The 22,535-nt window shown below is 39.4% G+C and overlaps 2 protein-coding genes across 2 annotated transcripts in view; both read right to left on the reverse strand.

Moving 5' to 3' along the window:
• Positions 1 to 475: 475 nt before the first annotated feature.
• LOC146626753 (dnaJ homolog subfamily C member 7-like) lies at positions 476 to 11,226 on the reverse strand. The gene is made up of 14 exons (XM_085360784.1): positions 11,148 to 11,226; positions 8,090 to 8,178; positions 7,556 to 7,680; positions 7,333 to 7,446; positions 7,132 to 7,206; positions 5,965 to 6,083; positions 5,729 to 5,882; positions 4,855 to 5,019; positions 4,626 to 4,717; positions 4,458 to 4,531; positions 4,224 to 4,370; positions 3,788 to 3,943; positions 1,789 to 1,863; positions 476 to 1,702 (listed from the first exon to the last, which is right to left on the reverse strand). Exons 1-14 carry the CDS (start codon positions 11,216 to 11,218, stop codon positions 1,665 to 1,667), a joined length of 1,494 nt encoding a protein of 497 aa, XP_085216910.1. The 5' UTR covers positions 11,219 to 11,226; the 3' UTR covers positions 476 to 1,664.
• Positions 11,227 to 14,152: 2,926 nt separating this feature from the next.
• Positions 14,153 to 22,535, reverse strand: part of LOC146626754 (zinc finger protein 385B-like) — a 57,431-nt gene continuing 49,048 nt past the window's right edge. The window contains exons 5-9 of the mRNA XM_085360255.1: positions 18,325 to 18,508; positions 15,262 to 15,633; positions 14,945 to 15,153; positions 14,662 to 14,760; positions 14,153 to 14,383 (exon numbers count right to left, since the gene is read on the reverse strand). Of these exons, the coding sequence (XP_085216381.1) occupies positions 14,153 to 14,383; positions 14,662 to 14,760; positions 14,945 to 15,153; positions 15,262 to 15,633; positions 18,325 to 18,508 (1,095 nt within the window). The remainder of the gene's footprint in view (positions 14,384 to 14,661; positions 14,761 to 14,944; positions 15,154 to 15,261; positions 15,634 to 18,324; positions 18,509 to 22,535) is intronic.

Below are 22,535 nucleotides of genomic sequence, written 5' to 3' on the forward strand. Positions count from 1 at the left end.
AGGGAAGTCTGAAATCAATAACAAAGGTGAAAAGCACGTTGGTTAAAGTTTACAAAGAAAAACCCAAAAGGGGGTTTTATTCGAGTCATTCTATAGCTGGTTATTTGATTTAAAATGTGCCGAGGAGCTTTCAACAAGCTTGAATGTCTCCAATTTTTATAGATCGTTATAAAAAGAAGTCCCTGTGAAACTTATAAAAGAAAGAGGAACTTTCTTAACACCACTCCTTTTTTCAGAGCTTCACTTCAGCACTCAGTGAAACCAGAGTTGTAAACAAAGTCATTTTCGCAGTGAATCATTATTCATATGCAGTGTGATATGAATCTGTAAGTGATCAAAGTGATTACATATACCTGCTGGACAAGATGATATCCTGTCTTTTAAAAGTAATCATCAGGAACAAAGTCAAAGACAAAACTCATTACAGTAAAAGACAAGCCTTTATTTTACCAGTTAAAAAAGAAAAGTCCAAAAAAAAGGAAGAAAAAAAAAAAAAAAAAAGGTCTTGTTAATACCGTAGCAAGTTTTTAAACGTAATGTACACATCAGTGACAGAACAGTTAACAGTGGAAGCTATCAGTGCCCCTTTAAACAGGTGGAACAAGTAGGGGAAGGGTTGTACTGATGAATGGATGAATGACAGCAAAGTGTGACTGATGACACGGGTCCAAGATGAAAAGATTTTCCTCCAGATTATCATAAAACCAAAAAATTGCTATACAAGTGTAACATCTGCCTTTTTTTTTGAACTAGTATGTGGATTTATTTAGGACGCTTCAGTGATTCTAGTAAGGCACCACTTGAATTTGAATGGGGCAGTGCAACATGTGGATGACGTTTGTGAAGTTGCTTTGAAAAGAACAAAACAAAAACAAAGTGTGGATGTATTCCTATGTGGGTCCGTTTCAGACAGGTGAAAAATGAGTGAAAAGGATGGGGTCAAAAACATTTACAAACAAAGGAAGACGAACATCACTGGGATTTTGCTGCATACACTTTAGGATATACAGTACAATAAATATAAATAGACTCAGGGAAGACTGAAGGACAATGTGTGGACACATAATGTTTTACATTCGAGTCAAATATACAATGAAGAATGGAGAGGAAATAAAAACCCTGCAACTGGATTCTGTATTTGGCAAGAGAGCCGGTAAAATCTGGACACACACTCATAAGAGAACAGCGTTGTCATTAACAGGCTGTCCTGAGGTCAGATTTGTCACTGAACTTCCACAGAACATCAGCTCTTCCACTAGAGACGTGCAGTCCAAGGAGAACTTTAAACACGTATGCATCGTTACGCTTCTCAAAATAATCAAGACATGATGGCCAGTATGTCCTCACTGTTCATCCCCTTCATAGAGACTGAGGCAGTTTAACAACATGAAATTTCATAGAACATAAATGTCAATTTTGGCAATAGAGACAAGCTCTGCCCAGCTGATGCAAACTGCATCTAAAAGACTTTTTAAAGACTTCATCAATGTTTGAATCCTTCTCAAAGGCTGAGCATCAATGCAAGGGAGTTAATTTAGGAATGTATGCGGTATTTCAAAAGAAGATTTTTTTTAAGTGAGATTTTAACAGGACACTCATAAGTATGAGCATCATGAGGTGACTGTGGGTCCGACTTGACTTTGTCCAGTGTATGCTCCACTGCTTTAGCCAAACTGGAAAAAGAAATTTCCAGGTCCAGAGTCTGTAATAAATCACAAAACAAATATTCAGTTAGTGTTCAATAAACCTATGTATATATAAAAACCATGGAGTGAAGAGAAAACGTACCTGGGCTGGAATCGAAAGTGAATCCTCCACTGTGGCCACCAAAGAAAGCCCTGAAGATGTTGTTTGCATCAAAATCTGTAGAAACAGGAAGTAGAGCAAGGTTAACATGGAGGATAAAAGGAAGCCAAAGATGGGAAAAGAATGGAAATACAGGAAGGAAAACAATTTATGTGATATATTGCACATATAATTTAAAGAGAAACAGGAACTACAAGTGTTTTTTTTGGGGGGGTTTTAAAATTATTATTTATTTATTTATTTATTTTTTGTACAGGTCCAATCTGTAACAGATAACTGGACTTAAATGTACAGCCTCATACTGGCAAACCAGTATTAGAACAGTACAGATATTTGTCGATTTAAAAATCAGATATCAGCCAATATTTTTCCTTTTCAGACACACAATGCAAAAAAATTCCCAAACATTTACTTGTTTAGTTCTACTTTGATCAGCTGGTTGTTGCTCTTTTGAAGTTGCAAAGCGCCCTCTGGTGGACAAACTGCAACATCAACACTCCTAACCTTGTCAAAGGGTTTCTTCCATCTCAGCTGTTATATATGTGATACCAGCTGATCAGCAATTAGCCAGTATCAGCCAGTAATTTCAGCCTGCTGATAAATCGTGTACGTCACAGTATGAATTGGACTTCTGCTTTTTTCACAAGGTATGTTGCTCTTTGTTGTATTCTGTGAGAAATATTCAAAACAATTAATATCTTCTGAAACTTTACAGCCAGCTTTCTGGATCACAGCTTTCTAATCACATACAGTGATGCTCTAAGATGAGACTTAGAAACAGTGGAACCTATTTGAGGTGGAAGATATATATAATAACCGTGTTTGTAAAAGCTGATTCATAGTTTCTATGTGGATTAGCACGTACATGTTGTAATTGTCTGCATTTTGGCTATAAATGCATCTTATTTCCTTTTCTGGAGGAGAAAAGGTTGAAAATTTTTGCGTGAGTTGGACCAATCAGCTTTACTACTTTACTGCTGCTTTGCGGCTGATTTCAGCGACTTAATCACTGCTGACAGCTGCAGCTTCTTATAAACTGGCGATGGAGAGTATGTCATTCACTTCCAATAACAACGGCCAACAAAGCCAAGGGACTTCGCCAGCACTCCACCGTCTCCGCACATCTTCTCACATATTTTACACCATTTCTTTTAATTATTTAAATATTTTGTTCATTTTAGTTGAGAAACAAGGTTTTTATGATAAAAATTAGTAGTAAAACTTTAACAATAAACTTAACGATTTTATTTTGTAGTATATATTATAGTTTCTCTTAGGCACACAGATATTAGTTTTGAGATACAAAGTTTTTGTTTTTTTTTAGCCATATCACTCAGTCCCATCACCTAAAGGCGACTGACACTTGATTTTGTAGGGACTGTCATGGGATGCCACATTATAAAAGGCCTTCTTACACAAGCAGACATTTTAACTGACATTGCAGAAAATGGTTAATAATGTATGAAAATTTGCCCGTGTTCTGTTAAAGCGTCCCATTAGGTCTTGACAGTTTGACAGCAAGTCAGGGACACGGGGACTTGCTGCATGGAAACATGGAATGAGTTTCTAGAAACTAAATTATGGAAATTAAATTGTACTTTGTACTTTTTTTCTGTGTTGACATGTCTCAGTGTTTAATTTAAATGAGATCCCAAAAAATCTTGGAACTTTCTCATGTAAAACTGGGCAATAATCATATATGAAGTCTACAGAAAACCCAAAACCCTTAAAAAGGTTTTTGCCCTTTTTCAAATGTAAACACGACCATCGTTCAGACAATAATGATCTCCTGGGTTTCCTACTAGGTCTAAAAGATCTATTGGTCTTATTAATTACCCAAGTACAAACAAATGCCCTATAATAAATGACAAAGCCACTGCTATTTCCCACTATGACAGGTCAAAATATCTTCTGGGTTACTCTTCTCTTTAGATGCACCCGTTTCAAAAGCCGATAGAGCACAGAGGGAATATAAATGTACCTCCGCCATCAAAGCAGCCGTCATCCTCCAGGTCGTGCCCGTTGTCATAGCGGACCTTCTTCTTCGGGTCGGAGAGGACAGTGAAGGCCTCACCCACTTCTTTGAATTTCTTTTCCTCCTCCTTTTGCACCTCTGGTGTTGCTGAACTGTGACGGTCTGCAAGACAATTTCAACGGTTGTCTATAATAAATCCTCGAGATAAGTTAGACTCAACTGTTAAGTGATGTTGTAGCTCAGCTGGCTCATGATCCTAACCTAATTCACTGGTTATTGTAATGTGTAAAGCACAGAGAAAAAGTGATGCGTTGTCTTGTCATTGGTAGGCCTTGACCTACTGTGTGCACACTGCACTTAAATCTGACCAATACTCTAGGCAGAGCCCTGATTACTGTGAGCTGTACTAGTGTGAACTGTGTGGAAAGACTAGGACAGCTACCTGGGTGATGCATGAGGGCTCGTTTGCGATACGCTTTCTTGATCTCGTCCTCAGTAGCATTCTTCCCGACCCCGAGCACCTTGTAGTAATCTTTCCTTTTGCTCTTCTTCAGCTCCATCTGTGCCTTCTTCAGCATTTGCTTGTGATCTGGAGGGAAAGAGAAATGCAAGCCATGTGAGAAAAGCTGAACATTAAATTCAATCAGAGCTTAGGAAAACAAGGAGAGCAGCTCACCTGAGGTTTTCTCTGTCTGATAAACTTTTTCATAGTCCCGTACGGCCTCTTCATATTGCTCTGTGTCCATGTAGCTACAGGTAACACAAGGTCAGACACAAACTTTACAATGCTGAACAACGAAACACACAAAGCATGGAAAACTGACTCAGAATGCCTGTAACATACCACTGAGCTCTTCTTAAGTATGCCTTGATGTAAGTGTCATCTAGTTTGATTGCACTGGTACAGTCTTCAATGGCTTGATCAACTTTCTTCAGCTGTTGATGAAGAGATAATGACAGTGAGCTGACAGGATACAAAGAACCAGAAGACCCAGAATACTACGATTACTAATATTAAGCAAATTATAGTTAACAACGAGAGGAAACTGTGGTATAATGAAACAAGCTTTTACCTTTGCTCCTGCTGTGGCTCTGTTGCAGTAGAGTTTAGCGTTGGTCTTAATGTTGTTGGGGTCTATTGCGAGTGCCTCGGTGTAAAGCTGATAGGCAGCTTCATAGTTGTTGTTCTTAAACGCCTGGTTTCCTTCCTCCTTCTTAGCTTTTAATGCTTTGGCATTCTGGTGAGCAAAGAAGGCACCGATACTTTTCAGGCCTTTTGTTTTAACATTCTTAAAAATCCTTTAATCTATTTGTATTTTCAATGTTTTTTTTCAAAACATATTGTGTGCAAACTTGAAGTCTAAAAACATCTCAGATCATTTTTCATCCTTTGAAAGCTGATTTTTGGATTATATTTTAAATTTAGCACCGACTACTTTACTCTGTACCCTTGTTCTTCTGCCGTGTAAACACACGGCCAAGGTTGCTTATCTTGTCACAAATGACTGCAAAATAATCACCTGAAGTGTCTATAGTGTCAACAACATTTGTGCTTGTACACACATAGAAAGAAATATGGGGACCCATTTAGAAGGACCTTGAAAAAGGTCATATGGTGTTTTACCTTAAAGCAAAGCTCCTTGAATTTAATCAATCATCTTCTTTTGATCATCTGCCTCCATCTCACCCTATGACTAGCATCCTACTCTGTCACATCAACCATCTGGTTGTCCCCCTTCACTACAATCACAAGCTTCCACTGAGGTCTTCCCTTTTTCCTCCTGCCTGGCAACATCCTTTATCCGGTATACCTCCTCTGCACAAGTCCAGACCATCTCAGCTTGCCTCTCTAACTTTGTCTTGCATTCTTAGTTTGCAACTGTGGAACTTCAATACAAAAAGAACTTGCAAACATTGAGTTGTAGGTGGCATTATCAACAATCTTACCCTGCAGGCCAGTCGGGCTTTTTCATGGTCAGGTGCCATTTTCAGAGCCTGGACAAAGAACTGCACCGCTTTATCGATGCAGTCCTCATAATAAAGACACAGGCCTCGAACGTACAGCGCGTCTGCATTTGTAGAATCCATTCGCAGGATGTCACTGTAAAGAAAAGGCTGGCTTTAAAGAATGGCACAAAGAAGTGGAATAAAAAATAATGACTGTCCATCACAGCTGCTCTTACCTTGCTACAGACTGAGCTTCTGGATAGCGTCCAAGCAGAGCGAGACATTCTGCTTTGAGGATTTTGAAGCGGTGGCAGGCAGAAGCCAAAGCTAAGGCCCGGTCCATGCAGTACACCACCTGAATCAGGGCCACAACCAAATACTACACAGTTATACCCCCATATTACATTCAGAAACTGGAAAAACTGAAATATTTGGAGCTTTGTGAAAACTAACAATCCATGCATCCACTGGATAGGTCACCATCCATCACAGCGCGCAGTGGCTGTTGTCTTTGTAATAAGCTAACATTATGGCAAATAAAAAAGAAAACAAAAAAAACAGCAATTTCTTTTGCTCAATATTTGATTTAATTACCTGAAGAAACAAGTTATTTAACTTTAAGACTGAGGGATTTTCTTTAACTTTAAAATTTATATGAAAAAAATCTAATAAATGAATAAAAACAAAGCGATGTGGAGGTGGTGGAGGACGCAGGTTCATCCGGTCGGAGTTAGGCTCTGACTCTGAGATTTGGCACTATAGCACATCTCGCAAGTGCAACTGCCGGTCCCTGCTGGCTTGCCACCACCGCGGGATTTCTGCAGTGGAGATGGGAACGTAGAGAGGGGCCCGGCGGCAGCAGACTTGCGTGCCTCAGCGACCAGCGAGGTAGCTAGCCGGAGTCGCCAGCCAATTGTCGCATTCCACCGATATCGGTCTGCATGTGACACTGAGTAATCTAGAGACAGAGGCAACTGTTAATACTTCCACAGGTTCACCTCAGAAACTGTGACAGTTGTTTCTTCTACAAAGATTTTGTTGCCTGAAGGCTTTCTGTTAGAATCATATTGTACTCAACAGCGAGTGAGTTTGAGTGTTTAGGGAGAGCTGAAAAGGAAAGGATTTACACAAACTCGCACGCACGCACAGGCTTTGTGATGAGAGCCCATTTTCTTGTTTTCATAATCATTTAATGTCAAAATTGTACTTTTCATATAAATATGAGTAATAGCAAAGTCCAACATGTAAACGCTAAAATTTTATCTAATCACACAGACATATGACAAAATCCTTTTCCAGCATATTTATGTTTTGGTGACAACCACACACTCATACAGTGGCAAACAAAACTCAATTTATAATTTACAAGAATGCTAAAAAACAAGAGAAAGTGCATAAATTACCTTTCTGAAATCCCGCTTTTCAAAGCCAAAATCTGCCATCCGCTGATATTCCAACAGTGTTGCTGCATTATTTTTCTAAAATTAATAAAAACAACAATAATTACTAACCAATGGATTCACTCAAATATTTAGCTCAGCATGTGATCCTACTCAATGCTTGTTTTTATATAGTAATTAAATAAAATGATTAAAGCTTCCCACCTCCTGCTGGGCCTCTCTATTGCTCGGCTCCAGTTCCAAAACCTTCTGAAAGCAGCGATTGGCTGCCATGGCATTTCCCAAAGACAGGTGGCACTTGCCCTCACGTAGATGCCCCTATGAGATGGAACGGACATTTCTCAGAACATCATTACCGTGCACTGCATGATGTGCGAAGCGGACAATACAAGTGATGTTCGATATGTCACAAGCAGTTCAAACTCACCTTCATGAAACAGTCATCCAGACGCACAGCCTGCTGGGAATCTTCTAGAGCCTCCCGAAAGCGGCAGAGCATCATGAGGGTGGCTGCCCTGTTCCCATAATAACTGGCATTTTTGGGGCATGCATCTTCAGATTTAAAAAAAGAAAAGAAAAAAAAGAATCATTTATGTGACAAAAACAAAATGATACAGGTGCATATCAGAGACCAACATCTGGGCTTGCCATCACTGACAACTGGAGTGTTTCAGCATCATCAGAAAATAAAAATAAGAAGGTAAACTCTGACTTCCCCATTTTTTGTTTTTCTTTTGTCCCAACTTATATGATTACAGGATGGTGTGCAGCTGAATCAGCCACTGCCAAACTAAAATCATGTGCCAACAATCAGTGCATGACTGTACCGCAGGCCTTTATTGGGACTGTTCACTGGCAGCATTTCTCAACAGCAAAGTATGAAGAAATGTCGAGTGGGCGTCGTTGGGTGTTTAGAGTCAACAATGTGACAACTTAAAATCAAGCCACCGAGTATACTCACCAATGGCCTTGGTGTAATAGTTGAAAGCCTGAGAGTAATCCTTCTTGCTGTAGTATGCATTGCCTTGCTCTTTGAAACTTTCAGCCAGACTGGAGAGTGGAGAAAAAGACATAATTAATTAAAACTACTCAATAAACCAGAAAACTAATAAACCACTTAATTTCCCCCTTGAAGGTGGAGATATACAGGAAGCGTTTAAACAAACTACTGTCCCCCCGAACCCCCCTATAAACCTTTTTATTGTAGTTTCCACTGATGGCTGAAATTCCTGACTGTAACTGAATGAATGACCTTGACTATAAAACAGTGATACTTCTTCTAGTACCAGTTTTCACTTTTCAGGGAATTTCCAGCCTGCAAAGTGTCCACAAGGACTCGACTGTGCTTCACCTAGAACTAGGACAGCAGATCTGGGTACATACAGTCCTGACTACTGATAGCTCAAGTACTAAACATAGCCATGAAATTCACCGGCTGCAGTCTTTTCATAAGTGCCAAGTGTTAAAGGAGAACTCAATACTGATTCTCATGTATGACTTAATGTAGCAGTTTTTATGTAGCCCAAAATGTACCCAGGTACAATAAAAGTACTTTTCTGATACAGTAAATGTGGGTGCTGTTGCGACACTTGTTAGCCACACCTAAGAATGCAGACACAAAAAACCCAACATGCAACAAACTCAAGCAAACAATATTAAACCACTTTAACTGAGATGAAACAAGTCCAGGTGACTCACAAGTGGATCAACCACAAATCACACATACCTGAATGAACTAGGTTTCATGAGGAATCAGAAACTAATAATTACTTTCAAACGGCCTGCTATAGTTACTATATTATTTTTAAGTTAGGGGTTAGGGTTTAGTCTTTTTTTTTAAAGTGATAGTGTCTGCAGTTTGTTGTTTCACTTAAAGTGAACAAACACAAATGAGAATTCTTATTTGGTGTAAATTCAAAATAAAATCAATTATCTGTATTCTATTCTTCATTTAGAAAAAGGATAGCATTATATTTTAAAAAAGAAATAATGCAAAGCCATTAAATGTCTTCATGAAATATAAAAAATTCTTTAGAAGTATGTGATGTGTTAAAGCCAGGATCCCACCAAACCAGAGTTATGTTTAAGTTCTACCTGTGGCGTTTCTATCTTCCTGTGAAAACCTGCATGCCTTAACTGTGAACAACAGTCCAACATAGCGATGGATACTAATAAGACCATATAGATGTTTATAGAACCTACTTTTTAAATGGATTTCCTGATTTATTTTTGGACAATGGTCTGTATATAGGGAAAACATAAAAGTTGTATTATCTCTGAGTCTACACAATGTAGAAAAAGCTTGAATTCTTTCCGAGTTTGACGTCACAGTTTTGCAATTGTGAGAAAAAAAAAAGAAGCTTGGAGGCATACAACAACAATGGAATAATTTGATCCATTTCAATTGAGCTATGGATTTTTGCAGTTTAACAGTGAAAATGGAATCAACTCAAAATTTTAAATTACGTGAATAAACCTGGTGTCTAACTTCAAATCGCTCAACCTAAACTGTCCCTGTGTACTCATTCCTGTACATTCTGATCATTCTCAGTGAAAATCTTGCCAGCTTTAAGTTTGCCTCCTTTCTTTTTGTTTGTGCCACCGCCTCCAAACCACACATCATCACTGTCTCACTACCATTTTGTTGTCACTGCTCCACCCTTCCAGCACTCTTTTTCACTGCTCCAAATATTTTGGTTACTTTGATCCCCGATTTTGAAATTCCAAATAATTAATTTTAGATTTCTGAAAAAGACACGATGGGCAACAGTTAGTTATTTTTTTGTTTAACTTTTTTAGCCACAAGAGTTATAAATGATTTTCCAAGGATTACTTGCCCAATCGGTTTTCTTCCTATCAAACTTTAATATTAGGATAATTCTACTAAAGCAAAATTAGGCTTTGCGGAGTGACTTTGCTCATTAATATGCCCGCAAATCATTAAGGGAATCAGGTGGCTTTACTGTGTTCGATATAAAGTCCACGGAGCTTCCTCTTGCGACCATTTGATAACAATAATGCGTTACAAGTTTTAGTTAAAGAAACCCAACTTAAAAACAGGTCAAAAATATTTCTATTACAATCCTGAAAATAATTTCCTCCCGCACACTGAAGTCACATTTTACATTTACGGTACGATTAATCCAGGTCTCACTCAATCCTACATTTTAATCTTTCAAGTCCATCGTTACGTAAGCCAGACAAGGTATAACACCTAACAGTACTTTTATTATCCCACGCAGGTGCGTTACGGTGTATTTAAGCGGAAATGCAACAAAGGCCGCTTGCACGAAAGGAGACCAAAAAAAAAAAAAACATGTTTGCGTGCAAAGCGCACGTTGATGACTCGTTTCCGATGCGATTCACCCGGGTGAGCTGAGGGTGCGAGGCGCTCATGCTCGATTCCCTTTAGGTGCAGAACCTTCGGCATAGTCTCGTTACCGTTTGAATACAGTAAAATGGCATGAAACCTCTCGGGAAAGTATTGAAAACAAGTAATCACTTCAAATTAAGGTTATGAAGGCTTTTGCTGATCATACCTGACAGTCTCTTATGGAAGTTTCTCGAATATGAAAGCTGGAACTGCTAGTGTGCAATAAATAAGATGCTTTAAGGATGAGACTTAAACACATATTGACATACAGCTCAATGACGCCCAAAGGGGTTAGGCGCACGTGAATTATCGGATACCTCACATTGACCATGGCAAAGCACGCCAGTTCACCTGGTTTTGTTTTGTTCTCTTAACGAACAATCTGGCGAGCTGCCCGGCTGTCTAATTTGAGTTCACAATTTTATTTTTAATGTAAATTCCCCAAACAATAACAAAGCAAATACCCGAAATTTCTAAAAAGCAAGATTTAAGAACGCTGTCGCGTTAAGCTAGCACGGTTAGCTTGGCTCCGGGGTGACCGAACTGATGTTTCCGAGCTCTGTCAGCTAACCGGCTAATATCACTCGGGTTATTTTCACTCCACACACGCATCACAGTGAAACCCGACGAGTAGGTATACTTTTACCGTTCAAGGTCCTCCTGGTTGCAGATTTGTGGCTCTGTTTCTACCGGCACGTCGATGTCAACAGCTGCCATTTTTTCTGGAAAATACTGCTGTGAATTGACGTAATTTCCGGAAATGGCTATTTGTGTCAATTAAAAAAAAATAGGTCACCATAAAAAGAAAAGAAAACAGTAAAATGTACAACACGAGGTTTTATTAGTTCTTATAGCGGGATACGTGTCTGTAGCAGTAGTAGTAGTAATGATGTCCATTTATTTCATGAACAAAATGTTATAGATTTATGAGAATTCGGTGCGATTGGTGGTTTGGACTTTTATTTTGAAGGATGTATATAGGCACGTCTTATTCTAGGTTTCATAACTTCATTATTTGCTTCCCTGCTGTTATCAGTGTTAATTCTCTTATTTGTATTTACAATATATACACATCCCTACACACTTTCCAGGAGTGGGCTCGTTAATATTCCTAGGAAGTGCCGAAAAAACATTCATACATATCAATGTGTCTAAATGTAGGTTATTTTCTGGCAATACTAAAAGTAAAATAGTCTTTTTATGTTACCAAAAGTAAAAAAAGAAAATAAAAATAAAAATAAATTAACCAGTAATATGATGCTGTTAGCTTTAAACCTTCAAATCATCTATATACCTTCACTTGTATTTTACTTATTAATTTATTTCTTTGTGTTCACCCGGGAGCATGCAGACTTTTCCAGATAAAATAACCCACAACTGTACGTGTGGATATGGATTTTCCTATCTTATAAATCTGCTTATGAAAGTGCTCAATATGCAAACAATAGCATTTATTCCAGACTATAAGGTCTAGGTAACAAGAATGACTGTAAATACTTTATTGCACCAGTAATTAGATGTCGTTTCTAAATATTATATGCCATCATTATAAAAATCCCGATAGCCACAGTTCTTTGTAATCTTTTTTAAACCAATCTCTATGTCAAAAAAAGGTACCAACATCTGTGTACTCTTAGGTTACACTATTTTATACTTTTTTGCCCACCACTAGAGGGCACTAAGCTATTAAAATACAGGCACAAGGAACAGATCAGCTGCGACTTAATCTGGTAAAAATATTTCAAATCCTCAGTGGTCAATAATTCACCACATGTGTAATTTCTTCTACAACCCGTAGACTCATGTCATATGACGCATTCATTTTATTTGATTATAAATACAATAATTCTGAACCCCGTTTTGTATCAATCGACTGTGTTATTTTATGACATGTATCCACTATGAAATTATAAAAAGAAGAAAAAGACACTTGTTTGCCTGTAAAGAAAACACAAGAACAACGGTTTAAAAACCAGGGCTATTTATAAGTTCATATAGAATACAGTATCAACATTTTTTTTTACCACATAATAATTTACATTATTGCAATTGATGCACAGTTACACTAGTCATTAATTGTATTGGGTGACACTTAAAAATACATATTGTTTAGGGTGATTCAGCACAGCCATGTAGGATAGAGATTTCTATAATGAGAGGACACTGTTTTTCTTTTAAATACACTCTATAAATAATAATTATAATATAATGTTAAAGACACTTTAAAAACTTGTGGATAAAGCCTTTTGATATGATGAATAACACACATCCATCCATCTGTTCATATTGCACAAACAGCATCAAGCTGCTACAGTTTGTTAATTCACTGGAAATACTTGAAGTCCCCTTCTTTAGCTTTTCTAAGGCAGCATAAAAAAAAACATTAGATAAGTTGCTAGATATAAGGAGTGTGTTGTTCAATGGATTGTATTTATCAAGATTTCTAATTTTGATTTTTGATTATTACAAATACACTGCACTATTGTTAAAACAAAACACTCTTATATCTAAATACAACTACATTATAGTGTGTTTTAAACCATTTATGTTTAAATAGTACTTATACCCGCTACCGTAATTCTGGGGACTTTAAGTGTTAATGTCTATGAAGCCATCTAAAATTCTCCTAAAAAACATGCATCATAGTGGCTCCTGTCATCAGAGTTTTGGATTACCGAGTTCCAATTTAGGGAGCCAATCTATGATTGAGGGTCGCACAGTAAAGACCGACGTGTCAAACACTTGTAACACTTATGTGTATATTCAAAGGATGGTGGTTAACTGGTTTAGAACTTTTAAACTATTGGTATTTGTCAGTGTTATGAAGATTTATTCTTCTAGTATGGCCAGAACAGAGTTTCAATTAAAGAAACATTCCCTTGATCCTTTGCTCTGATGTATAATGGTAAGACATGGACGGTAGTAGTGCACACTTTCCATGTAAAATGCTTTCAAGCACAGCACTCTTACAACCTTCAGTATCAAATAAATTATAAAAAAAAGGCATTTTGTATTTGTTGATGGCTGTAAAATTGTAACATTTGTCAGGGTTCGTTGTCGTCATTGTCGTCGTCTCAGCCTGACAAGTTACAGATCTGCACTTTTTTTGTCATATGTTGGCATATGGAAATCAACAGTTTTCCTGGGAGTTTCAGATTTAGTTATGAAAACTTAAGCAAAGATAAAGTGTTTTTCTTCTTCTCCCAGAGTACAACTTCCCAAAATTAAAGAATTTTTTTGGCAACAAACACTGTGTAACACTTAAACACCCTAGTGTATTAGTTTCTTATCATTTTATAAATAAAACTAGAGGATGCTTATTCTTATGGCTTCCAGAGGGGTCCAGACCCCGGGGAACATGCACTCAACAGTTTGCTGACAGGAGACAGCTGAGCAATGGTCCTTCCATTTTTAAGTATGAGACGCTGGTCAGTCAGCGCCAAAATCTCAATCCACACCAGGGGATTGTGCCTTTTGCTCTTATGACTTGGCAAACTTGACATAATATGTTGTCCCCACTCTCTCTGTGTAGTGTCCTTGTCACTCAGAGGGGGCTGTGATTTGTTCTCAGAAGACCAGTTTAATCTTTTCTCCCAGTTTTGGCTAGGTTAGGTCAGCTCTGCTGTTGGTCCTTCAGCATCATGCTCCCTGCTAGTAAGGAGAGAAGATAATAGGAGCATGTGTGGCCCTCAGCGGTCCTGGGGCAGGCCTGAAGAGCGTGGGGCTGATCAGGGGACCCTGGATTATGGCTGTAGGGCCCGGTGGCAGCCGTAGTGCCAACGGTCCAGACGCCATGGCGCACAGGGCAGCTGGATTAAGGGGGCTGGTCAGGAAGCCCGGTGGCAGGGCCTTGGATAGCTGCTTCTGTAGGGCCAGTTTAGTCTGAAATCAAAGACAAGAAAAAGTGTTCAGCCTGAACAAGCATCTGTAAAGCTGTACTTACACACAGTGATGCTCAGAGTTAAATGCACATGTCAGCATTGTTGCAAAAAATGCTGACAGGTGCAAGAGACAGCACTTAATTTGCATCTGACAAGTTTGTGTATGTTTTGTTTGTGCTGTAAGTGATCTTGGATGGCCATCTGTGATTTAGACAAAAATAAAAGTGGACAAATGTGTGTGTGTGTCTGTATGTGTCTGTGTGAGAGAGAAATTCTCACCGCTAAGACAGCACTGGGCTGTAGTTTATTATAGGGGGTGAACTTCGCCTTGACAGGCTTCCCAGCCAAACGCTCTTTGTGTCTCCTGCTGTTCATGTGCTAAAAAAAGGACAGAAAGGAAGGAATAAAGTCATTTTGTCAAGACAGCTCACACAAACTCCCAAAGAGTTACCTTGTAGAGTATAAAGAGTAGTCATCCTGCATTTTTAGCATTTGGACATTGACAGGTGGTTTATGCAGCAGTAAAATTAGCAAAGTAAAATAGTAGGATAAGCATTCGTACCTGTTTCAGCTGTGACTCTGAGTTGACAGACACTTGGCACAGTTCACAGTGAAAAGGCTGATTGTTTACACCAACTGGTCTTGCTGGTCTGGCTTTGCTGCCCATTCGCTGCTTAATTCGACAGGCGGGTCTGGATGATGATGTCATCTTGACCCTACGTTGTGGCTGGCTGGTATTCTGACCGTCCAGCATCTGCTTGTGCTTAGAGCCTGATTCAATCAGTACCAATCAGACCGGAAGAACAGAATGTTAAATAATATTATTAATAAAGAATAAAAAGATTGAAAGGGCAAAAAACAAAGAGATGAACTACCTACCGCTACAATGAGCCTCCAGCTGGGAGCTAGAATTGACCGTCACTTTGCATGTAGGGCAGTGGAGATGTTTTTTGTTGCTCTTGGACTCTTTAACCTCTTCCACCTTCACTGTTTCCTCCTCGCCTCCTGTGGAGCTTCCCTGAGGCTCAGACTGTGGTGCTGAACTGGTGGCTGAGCTGCACCCTTCCACATGTGGAACGTTTGAGGGAAGGTCAGAAGACTGAGAGCCCGGGGAAACATGGGGGGATAGGTGAGGAGAGGCTAGCAACGAACAGTCCGTGGATGAAGTTTGTGAAGAGGGAGTGGCAGCCAGTGAGCTCCCTTTGCTGATTTCCATTTGCTGCTGTGCAGAAGTGGATGACGTGACTGGGCCTGTTAACACATCAAGTCGTGCCAAGGCTTATTTTTATAGCACATTTTAAACAACTTTAATTCACCAAAGTGCTGCACAGGTTATACAAAATGAACATAAACATAAGAAGAAAGCCTTTCATCATGGGTATACTGACCAAACTAGCCTTTTTAAGGAAATACTAGAATCTAATTTGCTTTCCAGTGGAGAGTCATTAATTACGAGGCTACAGCTGCCTAATGTGGCAAAAACAATCCGTTGAGAGCAGTCAAGGTACCACGACAAGGTGACTGAAGGGGAAGTTAAGAACGGCAAAGGGGTGAATATTATTATGTAGATTCACCCCTTCATTATGCATTAATGATACAAATGGAAGTACAGTAGCATTTTGACTAAATACAATTCCCTGACTTATGTCACACTATTTAAATTAATATTTGGGCCAAACTGCCAGGCGACAACTGCTGACCTTGTTATGAGAATACAAATGTGAGTTCTGCAATTATCCAGCAAACTGCTGTAGGACTACAGTGGATTTTGTACACCCCAAAATTCAGAAACATGAAAACCAGAAATACTGGCGCTGATTCTTATATTCAAGTTCCTATCAGTGAAAGCATCACATAATTGTTCCCAAAGGCCTCAAGGTTGCATGCAAATGAAAATAATACTGGTTTAGACCGCAAGCATAATGTATTTTATAGAGGAAAATGTAAGTTCTTCTCTGCAGCACATCTTTTGTTGTTTGGCACTAATACTTTCCTATAGAGTCCATAAAGCTGTAAACTGAGATGCTGAAAGGATAAATGAGGGGTCAATCCCCTTTTTGATGCCAGAAGTCAAAATGTTTCAAAGAGCTGCACTGCTATCACGCAGGGGCAGGTGATTACTCTCTCGTCTCTGTTGGTTTCTCATTATGACCATCAATTTTACATAGAAGTAGCAAAATAATTATAAGATAACACATACTGTAATGTTAAATTAAACTTGATCCAATGTTAATTGAATGTTAATCTGATTTTAAACAGACAGTTAACAGAAAGTCCAGACTTTTTCTGGGGGGTATGAAAAATAGAGTATATTACCACTAATTACAAAGAATGCAAATGCTAAGATATATTTTTATTGTAATATAAGAGACTAAATGCAGCAGATTAAGCTACAGACTGAGACCAGTCTGTAAAGGTATCACTAAAATCCCATTTTCATGAGGGTTTCATGCTTAGACTCACTGTTTTTAAATTTCAAATACATTTTAGATGTTTTTGTAAATTTATTTATGCATTTATGGCCACACCTCGTGTAATTTTTAAACTTACAGAATTATTTGATTTACATGAAACATGATTTCTTCACAGTCAAAGTATGAATAATGCATTTTCTTGACTTAAGTTATTTCTTTAGAAAAGAACCAGGCCCTGACCTCCCTGTGCAACTTTTTCTTTGTTCTCATCCTTTCATATAATCCTGCTATTATACTTATATTACACTCATCTCTCTTTAATTTTCATATCTTTTCTGCTTTTCCCCCCTGCCATCTCAATCATTCTTCCTTTGTCCCTGCATCTCGCTGTCATTCGTTCGCTCTCTCTGCCGAAGCTCCCTCTGTCACCATCAATCAACAACCATGGCAACCACCGAATGTAACAAGCTTATCATTATGTGGTTAGAGGGAAATTGATAGGCGCTGGAAGAAAATGGAAGAGAGAGGATCAGTAATGAAAAGGAAAACCGACAGAGGAGAGAAAAAAAGATGGTGAGTTTTTAGTCAGGAAGAATGAGAAGTTGAGTGACTAATGACTAGAAAGAAGTAAAAAAGCAAATAGCAAAGTTATTAGTCTTTGCTGTTAATGCAACTATACAGCCAATAGCTATAAAGTTAACAGTATGGAAAGGACATGGGTCAGTAATGGTAAGCACTAATGTCCCCATATTTTTTCTGGGGATTTGTGGTCTGTGGATTTCATTGAAGAAATAAGTGAAAAATTAACAGGGGGAAAAAAAGATCAATTGGTAATGATTTCTGCTGGCCTTCTCATTGAAGAACTCCAAGATCTACTGAAGCACAAATAAGTTAATTAATCAGATCAGAACCCATTTTCAGTGCAAAAATATGAAAAACAAAACAAAACAAAACAAAAAAAAATATTTTCTAAAAGACACATTTCAATTCTACCATCTATGCAGTAAATCTTAAAAAAAAAAAAAAGCAGCTGGAAAGAAATGAAACCCTGCTATGCTATTCTTTGCTACATCCATTAGCCACCACTGCTGGCTACATCCAGACCATTGTTTGATTTTGAAAAGAATACTCGTGGGCAAATATTACCCGTACTTCTGACCGATTTTCCATAATTTTCTACACTGTTTGACATGTCCAAAGTGACAGCACCTCATTAAATAACAGGAATAAGGAACTTGGATGTGGGACTCGTATCACTGTTGAATAAAAAGCTGACAGTAACACTACCACATCTCTCTGTAGATGGAATCTCTGCTGAGGTGCTTTAAGGCTCCTCATCTTGCCGAATGTCTTAGCTTGATGGGAGTAATTACCTGTCTGACGGATCCAATGATAGTAGGACAGGTAATAGCTGGTAATTAACCAGCTGAGTGGCAGCTACCAAGCCTTAGTGCTTACGTCTCCCCAATTACATCTAATTACTCAGAGCGTGGCAAGAGGACTGGCTTTAGAAAAGAAAAATGTATACCTGTTTTGTCTTTCGATTGCGAGTCTGTTGGCCCAGTTACTCCTCCCATCACACCCTTGTCCCTATCTCTGTCTTTGCTTGATATTGATTGACTCTGTCCGTTCTTCTGCCGATTCCTCTGGGTCTCCAAGGCCTTTAGCTTGCGAGCATGCTTGTGACCTTTGTAGTGGGCCTCTGCCTGGGTCTAGCAATCACACATACACACAGAGGCGCACGCAAACACACACACACACACACACAGAGGAATGTTCACACAAGGGCAAAACAAGCAAAGGGGAAAGTCAGCGTAGAGTATATGCACAGAATGACTGATTAAATTAGTGAAGGACAGCACGAAATCAGTAAACTGTAATAGTTCCATCTCTTCCACTGCTTTGACTTCACATGCTCTTATAAATTTAGGGGAAAAAATATGCGTTTAAGCATTTGACTCTGAGGGAGAATCACATCACCATTTTGATAATCATCATTGTCATGATGATGCACAAATGAGCATCAGTTGGACTAATGGCATCTCATGAGCATCCTCTGAGCTCACTGGCTCATCTTTCCACTGATTCGTTCTGACACAAAATGGCCCGTGTCCGTTACACTGTGACACAAAATGACCTCTGTGCCTCCCTCTGTAAGAGAAAACACATTTGTGGCAACGAGACAGCAGACACATGCAGATATGTGTGATCCCCATATGACTCTGGATATCTGTAGACAAAGCTCTACGGAAGAAGATCTGCTTCCAGCTTCATGTCAGAGTATACCAACAGTGAAAACAGCCGAAGCAGGATAAAAAAAACTTGTACGTCCAAACAACATTAAATTTTAGTATTTAATATACAAGAATTATCTTTAGGAAACAAAATAAAGGGAAAAAAAACAATTTTGCTAATTATTTCATTAATAAATACAATAAATCTTATATAGGTGTCCTGCTGAATATTTACATGACATCTTTTATAACCAAGCCATCTCCATGACGACTGATTTGCAAACTTTATTTTTTGAATAGAGACAAAAGAAACTTCGTTCGATTTTATTTATTTATGAATATAACTGTGAGTCATTTACATAGATTGTGAAATATATATATGATGGTAAATTACCAAAGATTAGTTGGCAAAATATTGCTTCAGCAACTTAACCAAACAATCCAAAACATCATGAATACAGAACAAGCAGTACTCAAAGGATAAGTTGGTGACAGCCGATACTTTTCTTGACATGTCAAATTTAATTTAGCCCTTTGATAGACTAGGGACCTGTCCAGGGTGTACCTGCCTTTGGTCACATGACAGGTGGGACAGGCTCACCCCTTCATCCCCTCAGCCAACAACCTTGAATTGAATAAGTGGAAGAAAATGAACGGAATAATTATGTGATTTAATTGTTACCTCTTCCCCTGATAAAGATGACATTTGACGACCTCCCCTTTTCCCATGTGTTGACACTTGAGTATATATCAATAAAGACATGGTTTGACCACAGTTAGAATAGTTTCTTGGGTTTTTCCAAGGGTAGCTGCATAGGCAGGGACCACCCTCACTAACTTCTGATGCAAATGGAGTCATTTTGTTCCTTAAGCAGGCCTGAAATATGACCGAAACCTCTCAGTTCAGAGAAGAGCTTCAAGGGTTACTTCTAGTAGGCTTTCAACAGGTTAAATGTCTGCATTTGCCATTTTCCTCATGCAGCATAATAGTTACATGATTCATACTTAATTCTTATAATTATACTGCATAAGAATATACTAAAAGTTGGCATTTAGATGAGTAAATGATAATATGAGACATAAAATCCTTTTTTCTCTCTTTATGTATGCATACCATGTGTTTTAAATACAATATACCTAATACAACAAATAAAAATAGACTCTATAAAATAAAAGCTGTTTAAGTAACCTTTTCTAAAAAGGACAGAATGAAACTGCATGGGTCAGTGCTGAGATATTGGAGTTAAATAACCTTTAATGGTTTTGTTCTTTTCATGGCATTGACTTATATAACAATAAGAAAAATATGATGACATAACCACACTTATCCTTTAAGAGCACATATTTTTTTGCAACCCCAGTGCCTTTCTGTATAAGAAAGACACGAGTGCACTTCCTAAAGAACGGAGAATCAGTGAGACAAGACTTCAAGTATCTGGCTTCACACAAGGCTGTTAGATAATTTGTAATTGCTCAAATTATCCATACCAGTTTCAAGGCACACACTGTACATCCCTTGCTAATGCACATTCAAATTCATAGTGCGCAGACATGATCTTTAGGTGAGCACAGATTGTGCATAGAGTGGTGGGGTAGAGGTCTCCCTGTCAACACTTTGCATAAAGCTTGGACTCCTACACAAACAGAAAGGGTGGCACCATGGGTCAAAGTGTGTGGTTGGGAATGGAGGGCTGAGCAAAGGGTATACAAGCCCTTTGGCTACGTTGAATGTCAGTGCACACCAACCATTCAGCGTGATTTTCCACTGAGTCAGGCGGACGACTCTGCTGTCATCTGCATACTGCCATACTATCTGGCATGCCAGTGTAGTATGAGTTCACCATGTTCCACCATAGCATCGTTGAAAGAAAAACGCATGGAATAAGAATCCCAGGACTGCAAGACCAACATCTTCAGTTAGAGACACCTGAAGGAGACCGATGACCTTCATTCAAGCTGCTTTATGCATTTGTCACATCAGTGATGCTCTTCACACACAACAAGCAACTGTCTACGGAGCAGAAAAATTAGGTCATATCATATATGATCTGCTGATCTGTCAGACCTTCATGCTTTTTAGTGAGTTCAGCAGCTTTAAAGGAATAATCTGGAATTTTTACACCAATCCCACAAAGGTTTTACTTTCACAGTCATCCTTATTTGACTTCATACTGGACAAACTGCTTGAGCTTCCCATTAGGGATACATTCACATCCTCATTAGTGCTAAAAAGCCGCTCTACTAGCAAGACCTTACCATGAAATGTGTGCAAAAGAAGGACATAGGAACCATAAGACACTGAATTCTCTCCACCAACTCCTGAGAAAGCTCTCTAGCATTTGAATACACCGCCATGTCCACAAGCTAGTTGCAGATCTTGACCTTTAAGCCTCTTTGTTAACTAAAAAAGGTTATTGTATGAAAAAAAACAATATGAAACTGTTAAGAGCAATCCAAAATGCTAGAAAACCAAAACAATGGGCTAAAAGATGCTAAGACGTGCACAGGTAATGAAAAGCTACAAAGCTTAGCAGATGTTATGTCACGGTCCGGGGCAGCGGCCGTGTGGAGAGTGGAAGGAGGACTCAAAGCGCAGCACTCATTCAGGTGTGAGGGTGATTTATTGATAATAACAAACATAAAGAGGAGATGGCAAAACAGAACTACGGATGAACTAAACTGGGTGAAACTACACAAAGGAGTGGCAAACCTGAACACGAAGGGAGAACAGCAGGGAGAGCACGCAGAGGATTTCACAGGGTAGATGCAGAGTACGCAGGGTAACACAGAGGATGAACACAGGTAGGAACACAGACGACGCGACGAGGAGCAGAGGAAATCACACGCTATAAATACACAAAGAGACACTGGGAAATCACACACAGATGGGGGAAACAGCTGGACCTGATTAACCTGACGAGACAGGGGAACACTAACACCAGGGACCAACAGAGGGAGCACAAACCCAGAACCCAGTGTCTAAAATCCCAAACACAAACCATCCCAAAACAGCCATGAATAATAATGAAAGTAATAACAATAAGTACATAAACATAAAGTCACTGAGTCATGGTCGCAGGACCATGACAGTACCCCCCCCTCAAGGGCTGGCCCCCGACAGCCACAGAAACACACCACCAGATCCGGGCGGGCGGCAGGGGGCCCAGGACGGAGGGACCGGACCACGACCACGGACGGAGGCCCCAGAGTCCCAAAACAAAGATGAACACAAAACCCACAGGGGAGCAGAGTCCAAAGCACAGTTCAGGAGGCCGTCCACGAAGAAGGCAGCGGCGGCGCGTGAAGAGTTCAGGAGGCCGGCCGTGCGGAAGGCAACGGCGGCGCGTAAAGAGTTCAGGAGGCCGGCCGTGCGGAAGGCAGCGGCGGCCACACAGGCGATGGCGGTCCGGGGGCCGGCCGTGCGGAAGGCAACGGCGGCCACTCAGGCGATGGCGGTCCGGGGGCCGGCCGTGCGGAAGGCAATGGCGGCCAGTCAGGCGACGGC

Source organism: Diplotaxodon limnothrissa, linkage group LG8 (genome assembly GCF_057381915.1).
Source record: "Diplotaxodon limnothrissa isolate DT_005_m linkage group LG8, D_limnothrissa_male_GT1.1, whole genome shotgun sequence".
Taxonomy (NCBI): domain Eukaryota; kingdom Metazoa; phylum Chordata; class Actinopteri; order Cichliformes; family Cichlidae; genus Diplotaxodon; species Diplotaxodon limnothrissa.

Excerpts from the sequence above, each read along its gene's own strand:
- LOC146626753 (XM_085360784.1), bottom strand. The coding sequence starts at position 11,218 with ATGGCAGCTGTTGACATCGACGTGCCGGTAGAAACAGAGCCACAAATC. Across the intron at positions 7,447-7,555 it reads TGGATGACTGTTTCATGAAG|GGGCATCTACGTGAGGGCAA; the intron begins GTGAGTTTGAAC and ends TCCATCTCATAG. Across the intron at positions 4,371-4,457 it reads TCAGACAGAGAAAACCTCAG|ATCACAAGCAAATGCTGAAG; the intron begins GTGAGCTGCTCT and ends CTTTCCCTCCAG.